The sequence below is a fragment of the Cupressus sempervirens genome, chromosome 4 (assembly GCF_028749045.1).
Source record: "Cupressus sempervirens isolate cs-2001-9-10 chromosome 4, ASM2874904v1, whole genome shotgun sequence".
NCBI classification, from domain to species: Eukaryota; Viridiplantae; Streptophyta; class Pinopsida; order Cupressales; family Cupressaceae; genus Cupressus; species Cupressus sempervirens.
Genome location: NC_143121.1, coordinates 807735187 through 807758442, shown reverse-complemented (window position 1 = coordinate 807758442; position 23256 = coordinate 807735187). Strand labels below are relative to the sequence as shown.

The window sequence follows — 23256 nt, the reverse complement described above, 5'->3', positions numbered from 1 at the left end:
GGATCCTAGGGGACCTGCAATAGGGTGTCCTTAAATTGACCCTGAACCATAGGCCCAAAGGCAGGAGCTTATCCTCCTTGGCCTTATATGGTCTTTAACCATCTTTATGAGGTGCATACCTGGTGAGGAACCTTTCATTGTGCCGCCTCCTTGCACTTCCTTCCTTCCACATGACTGATTATTGCAGAAATTCATATTAATAAAAATGCAGAGATATCTATATTAATTCCAAGCATTCATGTCTATAATTGCATATATTCTAAGCGAATTGGATTTAATCTACAGTTCCATATAGGCAGATTGAGAGCATTATAATCTATTATTGCATATGAAGCGGATAGATAACCACCTCGTTCTGATTCCCTTTGAATTTGAACTCCATTATTTGGCAGTTTTTAAGTAACTTCTACAAGTGAGAGTAACCATTGCATGCCCAAGACTATTTCGCCCAATCCCATGACATGGAATTCCTCCTTAATTCAAAACTTCTCCAAAAATAAGTTGGACTATTGTATTCATATCCTACAAGAAATAATATGGCCATCTACATAACCTTAAACCCATCAAAGTATTTTATATCCAAATCTTTCTAGGAAACAAAATTTGCACCTATAAAATAATGAGTGGCCCCACCGTCAATTAAAATTGTCACTTTGCGACCCTACAGGACTCCCTTTATGTAATGCCCCTTCTCCCATCTTGAGTATTTGATGCTTAAAACCTATAACAAATGTTAGTAGATGGAAAAGACAATATAAACATATATGAATATAAAATATTTATTATAAATTAACAAGATGAATATTATTAAATCATCTAAGTACTAATTCCCATACTAAACCCACCTAATCCTTTGAAGGAGGCTCTAATCAGATTTACCTAACCCTCTAATGAGAACATCTCTCACTTAGGAAACCATCATGTTAAGAGCATCTTCTAAGGCCTCCGGGATCTCTATTAATGAGTGAACATAATTGGTAGAGATTCCACCTCTAACCAAGCCTCTTGTCTCTCTAACATATGCATATGATTAACCACTACAATATATATTGTCTCTACGATATTCTCTATAAATCTCTCTCTATATTCAATCATGAATGCCCTCTAAACTTTGAATTTTTTTTAAAGAAACTCGACATTCTAATGAATGCACTATACCAACTTGATCTCAATGAGAAATCTAAATTTCTCATCTCAATCCTTGATCTTGATAATTTTATCTACCAAATGATTCATATTTATTTATGAAATAAACATATCAAATGAACACACCTCTAGTTCCCTTTAGTTTTTCATTTTATAATCCTTCATAGAATATATATTACTTCAATTCCCAATATTCAATATATATTAGTTTACTTTCTTTACTATAATGGCTTTGTAGTTCAACTCTCTTAGGTAAAATTGTTTTTTCGTCCCATATTTTATTTATCATCCATGTCCTTTTCAAAGAGTTGCAAAACTTCATAATCACAATCCTTTTGAAAAGTTACAACCCTTCATAATCACAATCTTTTGGAAAAGTCATAACACTTCATAATCAAAATCCTTTGAAAAGTCACAACACTTCATAATCACAATACTACCAAAAAGTCGCAACACTTCATAATCACAGTACTATCAAAAAGTCACAACCTTTCATAATCAAAGTCCTTTTGAAAAGTCACAACTCTTCATAGTTAAAATATTTTTGATGAGTCACAACCATTCATAATCACAACCCTTTCAAAGAGTCACATCCTTTCATCTTTTAAATTTTTTGAAAAAGTCACTTGTTTTCTTCTCATTCCTCTTCTAATAAACCTTCTTTAACTCTTCTCTTCTTTTCTTCATCCTTACTATTTAAAATGAACTCTCCTCTCTTTTATACCTTAATTTTAAAGAGTCGCATCTTTTTATTACATCTCTTGAATTTTTATTAGATTTAGTTAATTTATATTATATTATTTCTTACTTATCTATTTTGTATTTATTATCATTTATTATTAAATCTTATTTAGAAAGATAACATACTTTCTACAATATTCTTTTCTATTTAAATTTATTTATTTATTTATTCATATTAAATTAATTATTATTTAATTGTTTTAAATATTATACTAAATATTATTTTATTGATAATATATTATAAATGTGATTTTTATTTCTTATTTCTATACTTGAATATGATTTTCTTATCATTATTTATTTATTTATTTTATTAGAATGATATTTTAAAATGGGGACACGACACTTTACTCTCAAAGCATGATACTTCGGTACCCTAGAAAGTCTAGCAAGAGTGTCTCCAAGGATATCTTCTTTGCTTTCAAACTTTCATTATTCATCACCTAGACTCGATTCCTTTTGTCTATGAGGCTTCCTCAAAGTCCTTTGTAGAAACCTCTATATAGCGCATTTACTCCTTCCCAAGCATCTATTGTCTGGCTCCCATGGCTCTCTACAATGATAATACTATATCTTCCCCTGAAATTCATTCTTAGTTTCCTCAAGTTTGTGGGTTTTGAAGGTAATCTTATTGGTTGATGGGTATCTCTTTGGAAAGGTTTCTTATGTTGCTTTCATAATGCACTCTTGGGGTGAAATTTGCTACGAAGCCGGATTTGCACCTTGCAGCCCGGATTCTGGTCCAAGTTCACACAAGTCCGAATTCGCATTCGAGTTCACTACAAGTTCAGGCAGGGTCTGGATTTTGGACAATGGATCCGTCTGGTTCCTTGTTGACACGAATCCGAGCGAACCAAAGAGGACCCGCAGCAGTAGGGTCCAAAAAATGAAATAAAGAAACTTTAAATAATGTTTTTTATGTAACCCTAAAAGGAGCCTAATAAAAACCATTTCACTCATCTAACCTCTCATTTGCTCTCTCATTTTAGTGTGCCCATTTTGCAAGTTTTAAGAGAAGGTTGTAGAGATTGTTTGTTCCAATGATGAAGATCTAGATATAGTTGCAGTAGGGGATGAAGCCATTGATCCCTCATTGTTTGATGACCCATTTGACCCTTGAAGGGCATTTGGTACTATGACCAGTGATAAACTATTAAACACTTGATAAGTAGGAGATAATTTCCACAACAAGTCAAATTGTGATATTGCTATCAGGATTTAACTGTGTGATTTTTGAGTCAAACGCATTGACCCATGTTTCATGAGTAGTTATTCAACAATCCATCTCTTGTGAGAATAAATGGAACACTTAGCACTCATTGGAACTAGATGATGCTCACAGGGGTGAAGCATCGAGACTTCCTAGGAGGTCACCCATCCCAGTACCACTCCAGCTTGAGTGCGCTTAACTACGGAGTTTCCTCCATGGTTAAACCCAAAGCTTGCAACCCCATTTGCAAAACCTTCACCCCTATGAGCATCACCTAGATCCAATGAGTGCTAAGTATTCCATTTATTCTCATGAGAGATGGATTCATGTTGAATCACTACTCATGAAACATGGGTCAATGAGTTTGACTTAAAAATCACAATTAAATCCTTATAGCAATATCACAAAAACTACGGAGTTTCCTCCATGGTTAAACCCAAAGCTTGCAACCCCATTTGCAAAACCTTCACCCCTGTGAGCATCACCTAGATCCAATGAGTGCTAAGTGTTCCATTTATTCTCATGAGAGATGGATTCATGTTGAATCACTACTCATGAAACATGGGTCAATGAGTTTGACTCAAAAATCACACAGTTAAATCCTAATAGCAATATCAACATGGGTCAATGAGTTTGACTCAAAAATCACACAGTTAAATCTTGATAACAATATTGCTATCAGGATTTAACTGTGTGATTTTTGAGTCAAACTCATTGACCCATGTTTCATGAGTAGTGATTCAACATGAATCCATCTCTCATGAGAATAAATGGAACACTTAACACTCATTGGATCTAGGTGATGCTCACAGGGGTGAAGCACCGGGACTTCCCGGGAGGTCACCCATCCCAGTACTACTCCAGCCTGAGCACGCTTAACTATAGAGTTTCCTCTATGGTTAAACCCAAAGCTTGCAACCCCATTTGCAAAACCTTCACCAGGTGTTGTGCCTTATGAACCGTTCATTAGAAAGCCCCTTAAGCTCATCAATTGATAAGTAGGAGATAATTTCCACAGCAAGTCAAATTGTGATATTGCTATTAGGATTTAATTGTGTGATTTTGAGTCAAACTCATTGACCCATGTTTCATGAATAGTGATTCAACATGAATCCATCTCTCATGAGAATAAATGGAACACTTAACACTCATTGGATCTAGGTGATGCTCACAAGGGTGAAGCACCGGGACTTCCCGAGAGGTCAACCATCCCAGTACTACTCCAACCTGAGCATGCTTAACTATGGCGTTTCCTCCATGGTTAAGGGGCTTTCTAATGAATGGTTCATAAGGCACAATACCTGGTGAAAGTTTTGCAAATGGGGTTGCAAGCTTTGGGTTTAACCATGGAGGAAACTCTATAGTTAAGCGCGCTCAGGATGGAGTAGTACTGGGATGGGTGACCTCCCGGGAAGTCCCGGTGTTTCACCCCTGTGAGCATCACCTAGATCCAATGAGTGTTAAGTGTTCCATTTATTCTCATGAGAAATGGATTCATGTTGAATCACTACTCATGAAACATGGGTCAATGAGTTTGACTCAAAATCACACAATTAAACCCTGATAGCAATATCACAATTTGACTTGCTGTGGAAATTATCTCCTACTTATCAATTGATGAGCTTAAGGGGCTTTCTAATGAATGGTTCATAAGGCACAACACCTGGTGAAGGTTTTGCAAATGGGGTTGCAAGCTTTGGGTTTAACCATGGAGGAAACTCTACAGTTAAGCGCGCTCAAGCTGGAGTAGTACTAAGATAGGTGACCTCCCGGGAAGTCCCGGTGCTTCACCCCTGTGAGCATCACCTAGATCCAATGAGTGTTAAGTGTTCCATTTATTCTCATGAGAGATGGATTCATGTTGAATCACTACTCATGAAACATGGGTCAATGAGTTTGACTCAAAATCACACAGTTAATCCTGATAGCAATATCACAATTTGACTTGCTGTGGAAATTATCTCCTACTTATCAAGCAATATCACTATTAAACACTTCTCATTCTCATTATGTTTCAAACTTTATTATTTGATAAAATACAGTATGTTTTGAAATTTCATTTTGCAATTTAGTAATTTAATGTATGATTTTCTTTACAATCATGAACATAGATTAATGAACTACTATTTAATGTATATCTTTGACGTTTGGCATTGATCAATGATCAAGCAACATATATTCATACTATGGAATGACTAAGTTTTGCAATTATGGGACGAAAAGAGGATATGGAAAAATGGGCTCTACAACTTGTCGCGTGTTTGAATGATGTCAATCTTGGATTCTGCTTGGTTTGTGTTTTGTGAGTCATGGTGTTTGCCTCGTGTCACTTGTACCCTTTACTTGGTTGCAATAAGTACTTTGTTTGCATTTGTCCTCCATTTGGCTTGGGTTTCATTGTTTCATTATTTCGAGCCCCCGTGGTGTGGTGTGAAATATGCCCTCGGCCTGGTTCACTCGTGCCATGGGAGAGCCGAATCATGGCAAAGGGAAAGATTGCAATTTGCAGGATGACGTGGGTAGGAGTACGTCTAAGACGGGCACTCATAAATCTGCAGTCGAGAATGTTGGTGACGGGGAAGGAAAGTTGTCTTACAAACAAGTGGTGGCTGAAAGTTCTTCGACCTTCTCCGCAACAGCGGTGTTTAAGGGTGCTATTGGTAGACAAAATGTGGAATCAAAGTTGCGAGGAGGAGAAGGAAGACGGGCCACAGCCAATAGAGGTGGATTCCCCGACGAAAGCAGTGCCACCGCTAGTGGAAGCAGAGGAGAGAATGGTAAGTATCCTTCTCTCGGCCCTAAGGTTCTTTCTCTTTCCCCAACGAGGACATGGTGTCTGCAATTTTGAATGAAAGGTCTAGGTTGAAAAGCATTGCTATTTTCTTTGTTTGTTTGAAAGAGGCTTTGCCTGCTAGGAAATTTTTTGATGATTGGCTAGCGGCAGTATGGGGAAAAAAGCTTGGCATTTATGTGACGTATTGTAGAATGATACAGAAGGGTTTGTTTGTTATTTTTTTGAAAAACCACAGCATGCAAGAAAGATTTTTGGAAAAAAGATTCTGGAATGTTGGTAGGTCAATGTTCAGGGTCTACCCATGGTCTCCAAAAGGTGATTTTGATAAGGTAGTTGCTAGGGCTCCACCGAATTGGGTGGAAATTAAGAATTTGAATGTGGAATTTTAGCCATTCATTTCGCAAATTCTTAAACCGTTAAGCTCAATGTTACAAGTTGACCAGTCCAGGGGGACATAGCATCACCTTAATGCTAGAGTTCTTTTGGCTCTGGCTCTGGATGTGGATTTTCCTAATAATATTTCATTAGATTTTGAGGGAGAAAGGTTTTGTTGGGAGATTGCCCTCTTGGGGAACTTAAATGCATGTTTTCATTGCAAACTTAATGGGCATACCAAAAAGGATTGCCCGGCTCTCCAGCCTTCTCGTAAAGAAAAATTTAATGTGGTTAACAACCAGGAAACTTCTAGTTTACCAGTCATGGGTATTAAGAATGCAAACAAAATCCCCAATGAAGATGAGAGGTCTAATATCCATGTTATGGAGAGTGGTAGTTTGCAGACGGGGGATCCCGTTACCACCCCGAGTTTACAGCCTCCAGCTGTTAATACTATTGATATCCCTATGAGCAATAGTTTTTTGTCATTGGCAAATCCCCTTTTTGAAGAAGAGTTTGATGTGGTGCCAACTAATGGTGGTACCTCGGATATTATTCCTGCACCCGTAGCCTCCCCCTGTCAAGAGGTCAGTCTGATTCCCCCCAGGCAGTTAGTAATGTTCAACCTGCTCTAAATGCCCAGCAATTAGCCCTCATCCATTAAAGAGAGGGCAGTTAAAATTCAGCAAGACAATAAGGAGGTGTTTTTTGTGTCTTTGGCTCTCACTTCCTCACCTGGATCTTTAGCTCTGGTAGTTTCTAAGTTGGAGGGGCATTTTACAAAGGTTGGTAGAAAGAAAAGAAAGACTGTAGAAAGAAGCTCTAGTCCTTTAGGGGATAGAGGGAGAAGGAATCTTCCTAATTGTTTTAATAAGTTATGCAAGAGTTCCAAAACTCCCCCTAAATTACTATGATGCTGCATATACATAGTTGGAATGTTCGGGGATTAAAAATGCCCGATAGGAAGTATCTAGTTAGAAGATGGTGCGATAAGTTGAAGGATAAGGATATTATTCGTTTACAGGAAATTAAGGTGGTCGGATTTCAAGCCTATTATATGTTGAAATTCCTTTGGGACAAGGCTATAGGCTTCCACTCCAACCATGAGAGAGGGAAGGGCAGGGTGGCTATGCTTATTCACCCGAAATGGGAAAGTTATATTGTTAGCCATGGTTGCTCTGAGTGTCAAAGGGTAATCTGGGTTGTTATCAAGCAAGGTAAAAGTGTTTTTGGTGTTTGTAATGTGTATGCTTCAAATAATTATAGAGAAAGAACAGAACTATGGGAGTGGTGTTGTGTGCACTTGCCAAAGATTTCATCGGTAGTCGTGGAGGATTTTAACATGGTGGAACACAGAATTGATAAGGTTGGAGGCTTGCCTCATTGTTGGAAAGGTAATGAAATCTATTTTTGGTTTAAATTCAAAAGAAAGTTCAACTTGGTGGATCCCATGGAAAATATGCATGGCAAGTTTCAAGACATTTGGTTTACCTGGTGCAATAATCAGTCGGGTAAGCATAGGGTGTATTGTAGATTGGATAGGGTGTATGGGGACAGTTCTTCTGTTTCTTTCTTGCAACAAAAATAGTCATGCTCCAATCCAAGTTGTTCCAGCTTCTCTCTCAAATCACTCACCTATACATACTTGTTGTAGGATAGAAGCTTTGAGGAATTCTCCAGTTTCTAAGAGGACTCGCAGTTCTTTCAAGCTTAACTCTTCTCTTCTCGAGGATCCTGATAATGTTGAGGCCATAGTCATGGTTACTAAGATTCTTAGTATTAGAAACCCTTTGCTTGATCCTGTTGATCTCTGGAACTTAAAAGTGGAGACTTGGAAAAATCTTTTGCAAGTAATTGGTAAGAAGTTAGCCATGGACAGGAATCAAGAGGAATCTTTGTGGCAGAATAAGTTGATTCAGGCAGAAAAAGAGTTACAAGAAATAGGGCAAAGTGAGGAATTGTAATTGCAAATGGCGAGCATTAAACATCATTTGAGTTGCATACAGAGGTACAAGATTCAAGGGCAAAGGATTAGAGCTAGGATGAATTGGATTGATGAAGGGGATAAAGGATCAGGGTACTGTTAAAGCCAAGCACAAAAGAGAACTTATTAGTGATATTCTTGTTGAGGATAGAATTTCAAATGACCCCGAGGAGGTTCAGAATGCTTTCTATAGTTTTTATAGTAAATTATTCTCTTTAGAGATGACTCCAGAAAGCAAAATAGTGATGGAAGATTGCTTTAAACCCATTCCTCTTAAAATTTCGGAAGAGGAGCAAATTAATCTTAGTAAGGAGGTCTCGGTGGGGGAAATTGAAGCTTCTATTGATTCCTTTCCTAATGGAAAGTCTCTTGGCTTGGATGGCTTCTCGGCTCAGTTCTATAAGAAAAATAAAAGTTGGATTTGCCTTGAGTTGTTGGTTGTGTATGAAGAAGCTTTTAAGAAGGGGTCATTAGGGGGCTCCATTAATAAAGGAGTTATTAAGCTTTTGCCTAAAGTGGGGGATAAGTCTCTGGTTAAAAATTGGAGACCCATAACTTTACTAAATCTGTCTTATAAAATTCTTGCTAAAGAGCTTGCTAGAAGAATTGCTTTATTGCTAAATAAGTTTGTGTCACAGACACAAACCGGTTTTATCTAAGGAAAGTATATCTTGGAGAATCTGATCACTAGTTGGGAGGCCATGAATTGGGCTAAGAATGATGGGCAAGATGTAGCTATGATTCTGTTAGATTTTGAGAAAGCCTATGATAGGATTGAGTGGGGATTTGTAACAGGTATGCTTAAAGCATTTGGCTTTCCGGAATCTTACTGCAAGTGGATTAATGTTCTTTTTAGGGATGCCAGTACTCTCATAGATGTGAATGGGTGCTTGTCAGAACCTATTGTGTTGGAAAGGTCGATTAGGCAAGGCTGCCCGATTGCCCCTTTGTTGTTTGTTATTGCAGTCGATGCTTTGTTTTACATTCTAAGGGCAAAGGAGTTGGGTCCTCCACTGAAAGGCATCTCCTTGCCTAATGAGGAGGCGTTGCTTAATGCTCAGTTTGCATATGACACTTCTTTGTTCCTAGGGCTTTCAGAGGAGAATTTTGAGAATGCTTATAAAAGGATCAACTTCTTTTGCATGGCCTCTAGGTCCAAGATTTCACCTTCAAAATCCAATGTGTTGGGTTGGTCTGTTGATCCTCCAGATTGGTTGATTAGTAAGGGTTGGCACTGGTCTAGAACTAATCAGATTGTTAGGTACTTGGGTATCCCCTTCTCAGTTGAACCAAATCTTAATAAGATGTGGGATTGGGTCTATGGAAAAATTAATAAAAAGCACTTGAAATGGCAGACCCATTCCTTGTCTTTTGCTGGCAGATTGCAAGTGGTGCAGAAAGTTCTTGCCTCTCATCATATCTTTTTTGCTTCGGCCTGGATGTTTCTTAACTCTCATAAGAACATGCTAGAAAGAATTTTGCAAGATTTTCTTTGGTCAGATAGAAAAGGTTACAAGAAGAGACATTGTGTTAAGTGGGAATGGTGTTGTCAAGTAAGAAGTTAGGGAGGTTTGGGGTTGAAGGATATTAAAGCCCAAGGTATGGTTCTTGCATCCAAATGGGTGTTGAAAGCATTATGGGAAAATGAGCCATGGAAAATTCTTATTAGGAATAACCTTTTGAAATCTGTCATTAGCAAAGGTAAGAATTGGAAGGATGTTCCAGTGATTGACATTGTTTTAGGGGAGTTTAAGATGAGACTGTTTGGGTCAAAAAAAATTCATACTTTTTGGAAGGCTTGGATTCAGGTGAGGAAGTATATACAAGATAGAGAAGCTGCAAGAGGACCTCCTTATTTCCTTGTGAGGGATAGATCCATTTGGTGGGGGCTTTCGTATAATAATAAAGCTTTGGCCCTTACTCAGAGTTGTTCTGCCAAAGCTTGGAATTTGAAGGGATTTCATTGATTCAGGATATCTTGATAGGTGGGAGGTTAAGGGTGTGGGAGGAGATAAAAGGCAGATTTAATATTCCTAATTCACAGAAAAAGACTTTCACTTTGATTAAGAAAGCAATCAAATTTAATAGCCCTTGTGATATTATTGACTCAATGGTCTTTCTTGATAAAACTAAGTGGGTTGATGGTGTCCTATTGAAAGACACTACTACCAAAGGGCTATATTTGTGTATGAAGAATGATTCTTCTCTCATTGCTAGAGTGATCCAGTGCTGGGGGCAAATTAATCCATTCTCTAATTGGTCTTTCTTTTTTTATTTTCTTTGGAAGGGTAAAGCCGAGTCTAAAAAGCTTTGTTTTAAATGGTTGTTGTTGTTAAAAAAGTTAGCTATGGGTCAAATTCTTTCTTCTATTGGTTTATCCCCAGTGTCTTGCAGTTTGTGTAATGTGACTGAATCTTTTGAGGATTTATTTTTTGATTGTGTTTATGCCCGCATGTTGTGGTCTATTTTTCTTGGTTCATCTAGTGTATGGAATTGTGTTGGTAGTGTCTCTTGGAGTGAAATTCTTGCTAGCTATGTAGAGAAATTTGATTCTAAACTTAACACCTTCTGGTTTTCTCTTTCTACTGAGATTTTATGGACTCTTTGTAAGGACAGGAACAAAGAAATCTTTCAAGAAGAGAGAAGGGTACTTATTGAGTTTAATTTTAAACTCACACATTTTCATATTATGTCTCAGGTTGCTTTGGTGCCACATATCTCCAGGAGTGATTTCATGTTACTTATGCAAGAAGGCAGCTTGCTGATCAACAAGGATAATGTGCATTCAGCAAACTATATTGCTGAATACCAGAGTTTCCTAGCTCCTTAAGAAGCAGCAGAGTTGAACAGTGTATGTAACGTGTTGCAAGGACTCAATGTAACCAATCAAGAAGAGGCTACTGCTGATATGATTCAGAACCCTAATGAAGTTCGAGGGGCTCAACCAGATCTTGACAGCTAGAATGATGGCTGGAGCTAGCTTGTTCCTTCAGCTTGATTTTTGTTTTGATAAATATATATAAAAAAGTTGTAATCAGTGTATGTAATGGTAAAAGCTGACAGTACTTCGATCTTTTAAGTTTTGTTTTCACCCCCTAAAATTTTTGTAATTGTGTATGTATTTGGGGGTGTGATCTGATCTGTGCTTTTTCTCAGACTCTCGGTTATACTTGTAAATGTTTAAACTATCTTAATAGAAAAAAAAGTTTTGCAATTATGCACGTTTCTCTTTTTTTGGTATATATAATGCACACACACACACATATATACACACACACTCATGAACCCACCCACGAAGCCAAATGGGAAAAAAAAATTGCCTGAACCAACAAACCTGAACTTGAACCCGAATCTGTCCCTGAACCCGAATCGGTAACTTAGGAAATTTGTTCTTTGTTGTTGAATCTTCTGATTTCAATGCCCTTTGAATAGCAATTGTAGAAGTAAGCTCAAAAGCTTTGAGAACCCTCAAATGTCTCTGATAATCCCTCAATAAGAAAAAATACAAGTCTGCTCTCCCAAATAATTGGTGCCATGATTGACCATTTAAAATTCTGCTGCATACTCTTTTACAAATGGCCACCTCAATTGTGTCAACTCTCTGATATACACCTTTGGATCCTTACTATCAAATCTATTTATGAGCTTGTATGTGAAATCAGCATATCTCACACTATGATAATGTCCTTGTGTGATTAATCCATGATGTAACAATTCATGTGCTGTGTCCTCCAATTAAAACATGGCAAACTTGATAGCTTCATCTTTTTTCACAGGACTGATGTGAGAGGTAAGTATCCAATTTTTTAACCCGAGCCCTTTGCAATGACCTTCCCTGAACCAACAAAAGTTGGAAGAGTCAACTTACTCAACCTCTGTTTTAGATCCCTGTTGAACTGTTGTATGTGTTGTCTTCTTCTTGATCCATTCCCAAGCATTATGAAATTGTATAAATAGAATCTGGTGTCTGACATTTGGATCAAGTCTGAAGTACTCGCCTATACAGACATTAAAGCCATTTACTGCTAGGATTTTCTCCTCTCCTCCTTGCGGTGACTCTATTCTAGGTAAAAATGTAGACAAGAAAGGTCGCCGTGCTGATCCAATTGGATTCTTGCTATTATTTATGTAGTTTCCATCCCCATCTAATCTGTATTACTCCCTTCTCCTGAATTATTTTGTACAGATCTAAAGTGGATATTAGTATTAATCATATTCTGCATCAATTGGATGAGCATTAATGTTATCTTTTTTCTCATCTTTTTTCACCTCTGCCAGTAGGCCTTCCACTCATTCTTCCATTCTGCCTCTTGATCTGCAATCTTTATTCTACCTCAAATTCCATTATTAACCTACTATGATGCTGCCTCTAGCCTCTTACTTTTCTCTCTCCAAGGCCCTTTGATCCCTCTTACTCAGCTGCATAAACAGGCTCAAAGCTTCCGGCTGGCAGGACAACTTACTCTGATACCACTGTTATATGATCCCTACAATTTGTATGCTGACTAACCCACTTCAAATTAGTCGGATATGATTAACAATAACATCACATTCAGATTTGCTAAGCAAAAAAACTCTGAAATGAATCAACGGTGTGCAGGAACAAAGTTTAAGTCACCAGACTATGCACAGCAGCAAAACAATATACAGTAAATGTGATTTTACGATGCACGATTGAGATTTAAATCAAATTCCATTCACACAGAATGAGAGGAACAATGGGCAACAATGGACAAGCTGCAGAAAATAATCTGATTTGGCTTTTTTTAATAAAAGCATAGCTAACAGGCCTCACAACTGGGCTGTTAAGTTATCCCTACCAATGGTGACCCAGCTAATAGATGGAGGCATCGAGGGCAACTTCTAATGACTGGTTTTCCCTTATATGGAGCCCTACCTCATCCCTCTATGCACATCTTGCACTCAAAGTTTCAAATGTAATTGATTTGGTGTTCACTGGCCTTTGTTGTCCTGGATTTGCAACAATTTCACAATAGTGATGCAGTGGTTGCCTGATCAAGGTTGTCTGTGGGTCAAGGTCTGGTGAAGATTTTCAGATCTGAGTACAGAATTTTTTTATCTCAGTTCTGTTGTTACGGCTCAGTCCTGCCCAATGCTCAGTCTAATTAGACACCCCTGAAACTCTTAGTTGCCTTTCCCGGATCTGTCCATGTGTAGCAATTGGGCCATTCCTTCAGCACTTGTGACCTGGGGAGAAAGATGAGACCCAAAATCTATAGTGCTTCTAGAAATGGGCATGTAGCTTTGAAATTGCTGCTCACTGATTATTCTAAGCATCCTTACACCAGCCAAGGGTCTTGTCCTCTAGATGTTACGATATTAGTAAGTTTATTCAAGTCTCTCGTTATGATAATACTCAATGATCTAACCTGAAAGTTGTGAAAAGAACTCTATCAACAAGACTAATCCTGAGTGGATTTGCCCCTAAAAACTGGGAGGGATTTTGTCCTCGCCATGAAAAAATTGTTACAGGAGGTTTTCATCTTCCAAGCTAAGAACTCTGGAAATTGAAATAGATGTTATGCTAAAAAGATGATCCCATTTCAAACTTAAGCACTCTTTTCCCTAATTTGAATCAATTCCTATCAAGCTGACCCGGCTTCATTTTTTATTGTTTTTGCTGCCAACCTGCTTGAGGTTTATGTTTTTTATTTTGTCGGTGTTGAAAAAACACTATTTTTAATATAAAACTCAAGTTAACTTATTTGGATGTAGGAGGGAACATGGCAGATGTGCAGAGGGAACTCCCTATCATCATATCCACATATAGTACAGCAAGTTGACTATGTTATGAGATACTGCCTCAAAGGTCGCCATAGCCATACTAGCATGATAGTAATGGTGCTTTTCCATGACCATCTACCTCCCAGATCCATACCAAGTTCTTATATTATTCTAAATCTTCCTCAAATACAAGATAATCATTTCAAGATGTAACAAAGTAGGATTCAAGGACCACAGACCACACCCAACCATGAACTACAACCATTATTGATAAGAACGTATGAAAAAAATATTAAATACTCAACTAAAATATCACTCTCTATATTGCATCTACTTCTAAGAAATTGTCACCTTCAATGTTCTAAATGAAGAGAAATATAATGATCCATTCATGTACTTGAATCCAAATATTGTTGACTTGGTGGTCAGCACCTCCTTCAAGATTCACAACATGGCTTAACTGCCTCTCGTAGATCTGGGTAAGTTTGGTGTTTGTGACATTCGTTGAAAGCTCGAGCTTTTGGTGCAATGGCAAACATACCAACAACTAGTATCAAAGCCTTGGGTCACGGGTTCGAATCTCAAGAGGTCTCCTTCATTCCTCGGTGCAGAACCCTCAGTCGGTGCTGAGAGGGCGATTGTTGACTTGGTGGTCAGCACCTCCTTCAAGATTCGCGACATGGCTTAATTGCCTCTCGTAGATCTGGGTAAGTCTGGTGTTTGTGACATTCGTTGAAAGCTCGAGCTTTTGGCACAACGGCAAACATACCAACAAATATGTCAATATGACTATAGCTTATTTTTCTCGTTTGAACCAACAATATAAACCTACACACAAAATGTGTCAAGAGGCTCATGGGACTAATATTTTGACTTATCAATTTATCAATTCTAGTTTGTCATTTTTGTTTTTTTATGGATATAAGATTTATCCTATGGCTAATCATGTTTACATTTTTGTGTAAGTTTTCCCAAGCTGCACCAGACCAAAGGTCCAGAAAAGGGAGAGTTCTTGTACTTGTACCAACATGTTAGCTAGTTGATGTATGAAATCTATATTGATAAAGTTGCAGAAATTTCACTTTCACCGTTATAATCTTTCATGTGTTTTTTCCACTCTAATTACTTGTTGTCGTGGGCTTCACTGATATGGCTAGTGTACCTATTTAAACAAAATATTTTGCATAGGCATGGGCTTATTGCATTTGCTTAAATGTTGTGAGAACCTGTATCAAATTCTCCTAGAATATTCCTTGTACATACACTGATAAAAAAAATTCTGAAAGCATTGGAATATCAGCACATATCATTGATTATGCATGGCCATTGATAACCTATTATAGTTGACAAATACAAAGAATTATGAGTAAATTTCTGGAAGCAGTTTTTTTATCATCAACGTTTCAGATCACACTCTGTGATCCATCAGCGGGATGCAAGAAAGTGCAAGAATGATCAACAATAAGCAGCGGGCAAGACCAACCCAAGAGATAAAAGGAGGGAGTGAGATAGAGGGGCACGCAAAGCAAGAAGACAAAAAGAAAAAGAAAAAGAAATGGGGAAGAACAACAAAATGCCAAAAATAAAATTAAACTAAAAACTAAAAAAGAAGCACAAAAATCAAGAAAAAGAGGACAGAAAAAGATAAATAAACAAAGGAATAAAAGCATAATTAGAAAGAAAAACAAAAAACCAAAAAAAATTAATAAAATAAAAAGGATAGAACTAAGAGCCAATGAAAGAGAACACAAAATTAGTAAAAGGAGACTACAAAGAAACACAAAGAGAATAGGAAAACAAAAACAGTTAAACCACCACTCTCAAAATGAAACAAACAAAGAAAAAGTCCCTAAAAATCAAAGACATTAAATAAACGACAGCTCAGCCAAATAGAATTACAAACAAACCAACAGAAAAACAAGGACAAGAAAAAGAAGAAACTGAAAAAGGAAAAATAAGAAACTACATGAAACATTAAAAAAGGACAACAAAATAACATAAAGCTATATAAATATAAAGCAACATAAGACAATGTGTGTGTGTAAAGCAAAAGAGACAATCACAATATATATAATAATATATGTTAAAAACAATGATGGTATATATATATATATATATGATAAAGAATAAAATTATAAAATCGATATGCCAATGTATATATCGACTTTATTATGTATCTAAATATATAAAAGGGTATATATGTATATATATATATATAGAGAGAGAGAGAGAGAGATAATAATAAAGTCAATATATATATTTACTTATTTATATATATATGTATATATGTATATATCCCCTTTTATATATTTAGATACATAATAAAGTCAATATACATATTTGCATATCGAATTTTACAATATTGTTCTTTATCTATATTTAGACATGAATATATAAAATGATATATAGCATCATTGTTGTTTTCTACATATATCATATCATAGTTACACTACCCTGGGGGACGGGGGGACGTCAAGACAGGGGGGCAAGTCTCCTAGCAGGGGGGACAAAGGGGCCTGAATTTGGGACGACAAGGGGATGGCGGGGGCTGTACATACTATATACTATACATGTGGTACTTAAATGCTAATTATGAAAATATGTATACCAATAGAAGACATAAAGATGTAAAATATTAATTTACTAAAATTTAAATACTTGAAATTGCATTGATCAATGAACATGAGAGTGGAACATTGAACATTGAACAATAAATATTAAAATTTTAAATAAACGAATCAGCAAATGGAAGAGTTCTAACATCTATTATATAAATATTAATTAATAATAGTCATAGATATCAAAAGTATGTGTATCTCATCATAAAGATGATTACATTGAGCAACTTGATATGATATTCAATACGACCAATAGAATATTAGAAGAAAAAAAAATTAAACAAACTTTACTTTTTGGGGGTTGGACTGGGGACAAGAGGGTTCAAGGGACTTGTTCCCAAACTTCTATGTATTATACATACTGTGAACATTTTTTTTTGCTATATATATATATATATATATATATAGACACACACATGTCGTCTTTGTTGCTTTACATTTATATAGCTTTTTTGTTATTTTGTTGTCCTTTTTCGTGTTTCACGCAATTCCTTGTTTTTCCTTTTTCGGCTTCTTTTAATTTATTCTTTTTTTTGTCCTTTTTTTGGTTTTTTTGTAATTCTATTTGGCTGGGTTATCGTTTATTCATTGTCTTTGATATTTTAGGGACTTTCTCTTTGTTTGTTTCATTTCTTGAGTGGTGGTTTGATTGTTTTTGTTCTCTATTTTCGTTTTTCTACTCTCTGTGTTTCTTTTTAGTCTCCATTTTACTGATTTTGTGTTTTCTTTCCTTGGCTCTTAGTTCTCTCCTTTTTTAATTTTATAAAAAAAAATTGGTTTTTTGCTTTTCTTTCTTATTATGTTTTTTTATTCCTTTATTAATGTATCTTTTTCTTTCCTCTTTTTTCATGATTTTTGTGTTTTTTTAGTCCTTTACTTTGTTTTACTTTTGGCATTTTGTTGTTCTTCCTCATTTCTTATTTTTATTTATTATTTTTTTCTTTATTTCTTTTTCTCTCCTTGCTTTGCGTGCCCCTCACTCTCACCCCTGCCTTCTATCTCTTGGGTTGGTCTTTTCTACTGCTTCTTGTTGATCAATCTTGCACTTTCTTGCATCTTACTGATGGATCGCAGAGTGTGATCTGAAATGTTGATGATAAAAAAACTGCTACGCAATCTTGTCCAGAAATTTTACTCATAATACTGATGGATTGTGGAAATCTGGTTACATTAAATACAAAGAAGATCATTTTTAATGACTGGAAACATTGTCGTAACTTTCTGCAAAGGATAGTGACATGACATCAAACCTGTTGACTTTTAGAGCTGAGGAATTTTCTGAATCAAACCAACCAAATATCTACATAATAGAAACATATGGATGTCTTCAGCTCACCAAGTCGAAATAAGTATGAGAACAAGGGATTTGTGAAACAAATGTCCTCTGCTGTTAGAGTCCAGCGAGCTCTCTTCCAATCCGTAACAGGTGAACCCTTAAACCCCCACATAAGTGGATCATCCAACCTAGAAGTAATACCAATGAAGCTACCAATTAGAAAATAATTCATAGTAAATCAACATCAAATCATACAAGAGCCTCAAAGACTATAAACATATATAATAATTATGTGGTAGCATCATAAAACATTCAGAATAAAAACTACTAAACATTATAGTCAAATTATTTGAGCATGCATATAAAAGGATTGTATCGCGTCCTTTTATTTTGTATTATAATAATGTCTACCTGTTATAGATACATTCCAGTATCTTGTGTTTAATCATACACGATGAAAAGTTGAACAATAAAAGGAAAAATCTTTCGGAAAGCAAGATATTGTAATGATTCCCAGTCAAATAATAATAATTAGAAGATAATTCAATGATTCATTATAGATCAACATAAAATTATACCTAATCCTAGAAAAAAAATATATCTGACGTAATAGGGTCCCTGGCCTTGGGAGACTTGGCAGAATGTCATAGATAAGTTCTGGGGAAATGTCAATCTTCAGACTTTCAGATGGCTCTCTTTTGTAGGTAAGAGTGTTGCTTCCAAAATATGTGGTTAATATGTGATTCATTGCCATCCTATCTAAAGGTGCATGATGCAGATTGGTCCCTTAAGTTTCATTAGGGATCTTGATACTTTGTCCAGGCAATTCCTGCAGGTTGGATCTTTGGAGTTGTCAAAGTGGAGTTTGGTTAAGTAGGACTCAATCTGTAGACCAAGGCAGGAGGGTGGTCTTGGTCTGAAATATTCCAACTAGAATACTTACAAATTTGATACATTTAATAATGACAGTCTCATAAAAATTCATCTTCATAAAGCTCTCATGTAAAACGATCATTCATTCAGCTATTTGATCATACTAAAAACTAAACTATTGCATATTTAGACATGCTACATAATCTTCAATCCATAAAGCTAATAAGTTTGATTGAATCAGTTCAGTACAGTTCGTTGGATTACAGGCATACCAGATTATAAATCAAAAAGAAAATATTAAACCCTTGTGTGATTCAGATACAGCTGTAGATTGCTGTTTGCAAGACTTTATGAGATGTGTTGAAGACTGTGCAGCAGTGTGTGGATGACTGGTATTGTGGATATATTGTCATTCAAACCCTTCAACGTTTCTTTCCAAGACCAAAGAAGCCTTTCCTAGCACTTGAAATCACCTTCCAGCTAGGGTGACGTCCTCAGAACAAAATAGACAGTTGTAATAGGTCTGGATTTGCTCCAAAACCTTTCATGACAGGTTTTTTGTCCTGAGAGTGGACTGTAGAAACAAAACAAGTTGATAAATAAAAACATGCCTCTACCTTTCTTGCAATCAACATATATCCTTTTCTTGTGATCCAAAAAGACAGCCAGATTTCATTCTAAAATGGACTTAGAATCTTTAATCACAGCAACTCCACTTAAGTTGGGGTCACTTCACAATGACTGAAACATAGAAGTCACTTAAGTGACTTAAGTAAAGCTGACCCCACACACTCATCTCCTTTTATTTCATAAAATTGACCAAGTCTGGGAGTCGCACATCTAAAACAAACTTAGCAAAGTGATTATTGCAGTTTTACACTTCAATTGAGAGGGAACATAACAATTACCCCTTCCTAAGATTGCTGGTCCACTAGTAATCGTAAATTAGGATGGTGTAGTACCTCCTCACCTTTCCATGAAGCATCATCAATAGGCAATCCCTTCCACTGTATCAGACACTCTTGAACAATCGTGTTCCTTAGCATCTTTTCCTTCCAATTTGCAATACCTTCGGGTTCTAGAATCAGTTTCCCTCTTTATCCAATAGTGGTACCTCAAGCGAGGCGACTGTTTATTGTCCAAATGCCTTCTTTAGGCAAGAGATAGAGAAAATATTATGAATCCTACTTCTTCTCGGTAGTTCAAGTTCATATACAACTTCTCCCTTCCTAAGGAGCTTGTAAGGTCCATAAAACCTTGGTTTCAACTTTTCTACTCCACTACTCTTCAATGAAGATTGACTATAAGGTTGCAAGCATAGAAAAACCAAGTCGCCCACTTGAAATGTCCTTTCCATCTATGCCAGTCTACATGCATTTTATGTTGATTTTGTGCCTATAAGATATAGTCTTTTAATGCTTTGAGAAAATCTTGGTAGCTCTATATGATTTCTTTTGCACAAGGAACCTTGCTATCATCAAAGGCTATGTCTATCAATGACAAAGCTTCATATTCGTGCAATGCCTTAATAGACATCACAATAGTCATATGATAAATAGTATTGAAATGTAATGCCCCACTCGGAGATCCTTGGAACAAGGATAAATATAAGCCAAGATAATTTACTTTTTTACAAGTATGAGTGCACACAACAACATCATACAGGGATCACAAAGATTGCAACAGAAGACTTCACCACAATCTCGGCAACCAACGAATCTCCAAATGCCACTACCCAAATTGACATGACCAACTGAAGGACGAAAAACCACAACGACTCTGAACTGCAAAAGCAAGGAAACACTAGCAAACCCGAAAACTAGTGGAGATACCCCCTGTTTTTCACACAAGGAAGTGCAACACTACCCACGAGGATCTACCTTTTGCATAAGGAAATGCATCAAAGGGTGCGAGGAAGTACTTGACCCAGCAGCCAAAGTACCCCAACATTGGTGTGTGTTTTCGCACAAGAAAATGCCAAAAGCCATGTGAGAAAACCCAGCACACCATGCGAGCTTTTGCATTCTCACGTGAGAATGTACACTTTTGTGCGAGAATCCAAAACACCACACCAAAAAACATAAAGGTAAAAAGCTAAGGAATAAAGTTCCTCCACATTAGGGAGTATCGGATCCACATATCGAGGCAAGGACACTCGACCAAATAATTGAAAGACAAAAGTTGAAACTAACCATCTAGCAAAGCAGTGAAGGGAAATAACTAAAAGCAACATCGCAATGAATTGAAACAACGAAATAAGTGTGCGGTTCCTCCCAACCGTAATAGCATCATGAGACCTCAAAGGTCCTACCCATCCCCCGTGCATAACATCCCAAGCTGCCAAGATAATCGGAGTTGTCTTATAAGGACATCACTACTAAAGCATAATAACATCATAAGAACAAAAAATCTAACATGCTAAACCAAAAGCAATAGATACTCCAACTAAGCAAATAACATCATCTATTGTATGCTAAACATCATAATAAGGGAATGCGTCAATAAACTAACATCATCTAAACATGATATACAAGCATTCCAATGAAGCATAAATCACAAGAAAGCATACTCCGAAACCCGAAGTACCAAGTGAAAACATCCAGCAACAGTCGCAGTAGGGTGATAGACCGTTTCTATACACAGGTCCCTAGCAGTGGTGAAGGCTACGCCTCCCAACCACATGAAACCCGTAGGTCCACTCCCGCCATGCTAATGGAGATAATGATCCAACTACAAACACACTCAAAGAAAATGTCCATGGCTAACACTCATGCTAGATAGTAATGATGATTGAAACCAAGATCAAGAAACAATGCATAAACTACAGGTCTTGGTTAGACACTCAGTGGGTTACTATGTAGGGGCTGACATTATGGAGAGTCGCTTGGCATCGACATGCCCAAGCTAGTATTAGCAACTACTCTCCCCAACAGGAGGCACACAACCCAGGCAGCAACTCTTCCCAATGGAAGACATACAACCCACTTTTTAATTATATTATATTTATTACCACCCAGTATTTTAATTAGTTATCACTTATATAAAACTTCCTCTGCAAACCAACGGAAAATAGTCACCAGGGTGCGAGATAGAAGCCCCTCCATATGCTACCCTACCCTACCCATGTTCATCCAACGATGAGTGCCCGTAGGCATGCATATTCCCAACCCAACCCCAATGATCATAACTCCCAGAAGTACCACGGAAGATCGGGCCTCGCAAGTCACCTGACAAATGTACACTCACATACTCATGTGTGGCGCACCACCATCACGAAGATTATAACACAAGGATTGGATGAGAACACAAGCAAAATATCACTCAACCAAAATAGATCGGGAGAACGAATGCGGCACGCATCACAATGCAATATAAAAGTGCAACAATGGTGTGACTGACATCCAAATGAATGATCGAGGTCCACGACCAACATCATGCCAAGAAACCCCAAGAAAACATGGTGACACGCAAAACGAGGTAAAACCCCCAAAAACTAGAAAACTTCAAAATTAAAACCCATTTGATCTTTGGGCATAAAAGCCTCGAAATCCAATAAAATTTGGGTTCGGACACCGTATGCAAAAAAGGGACAGCATAATGGTGCGAAACCCCAAACCCTTATCCCAAAAATAGGGAAAATGTTCATACCTGACCAACAGGGCAAAAGCTAATAGAAACAGAGGGGAACACTACTTCTCAACCTCCAAACCAACAATTGCCAAAAACAGATACAAAAACCAAGCTGAAACAAGAAAATGGGAGAGCCCTACCTGACAACAAAAGGGGTTGAAATAGGAAACGACACAAAGAAATAAATCACTCGCAAAATTTGTCGGAAATCACAACACAACAAGGTCTCCCCGAGCCGGATCCAACGAGACTGACCTCGCGAAGATCCCACGCTCGCAACTCTCACAACGAACAGAAATGTGATCCTCCAAAAGAGAATTCTCCAAAAAAGCTCTCAATTTTGTACTTTGAAAAAGTGAAAAGTGAGGATTTAAATTCCTCTTTCAATACTTATTCACTTTTCGAGTGAATAATCAATTAGGGTAAATAGCAAATTAAACTAGCTAGACTCCGAATTGACCCAAACGAAAACAGGTTATTCCTAGAAATAGGAATTCATCTATGGCAAAGCTGCCAGAAATTAAGTTCAATAAAATTTAAAGCCCAAAAACCCAAAATCACAAAAGTTTCCTTAACAACTTTTGCGACAATGCTAACTTCTAAATGCACAGACACGCTCACAAATCTAGTCACATAATGCAAATGAGTTCGGATTTAATAATCACCGAAAGGTTTAATTAAACAATTAAAATAAGGATACGTCGACCATACAAGTGTGGCATTGGTGAAATATGAACAGTTGAATCACTAACTCCATGTGCTATTGCTAAGGATATAATTCCTACACACTAAAACACATGATCAAGTGCAATTGCATATAATATCATAGCCAAAGCAATAAATGCATTAAATACCTAATTTCAC

General features: G+C 36.9%; 1 protein-coding gene across 3 annotated transcripts in view; it reads right to left on the bottom strand.

The window, feature by feature from the left end:
* The window catches only part of LOC149563849 (Phospholipid/glycerol acyltransferase family protein), a 65833-nt gene that overhangs the window by 5572 nt on the left and 37005 nt on the right, over nucleotides 1-23256 (bottom strand). For 2 of the 3 annotated variants that reach the window (XM_089826976.1, XM_089826978.1), the window contains exon 2: nucleotides 17950-18077. In XM_089826976.1, the coding sequence (XP_089683102.1) occupies nucleotides 17950-18077 (128 nt within the window). Of the gene's footprint in view, nucleotides 1-17949; nucleotides 18078-23103; nucleotides 23220-23256 lie in introns of those variants that run through there. The other variant, XM_089826979.1, reaches the window with a different exon arrangement.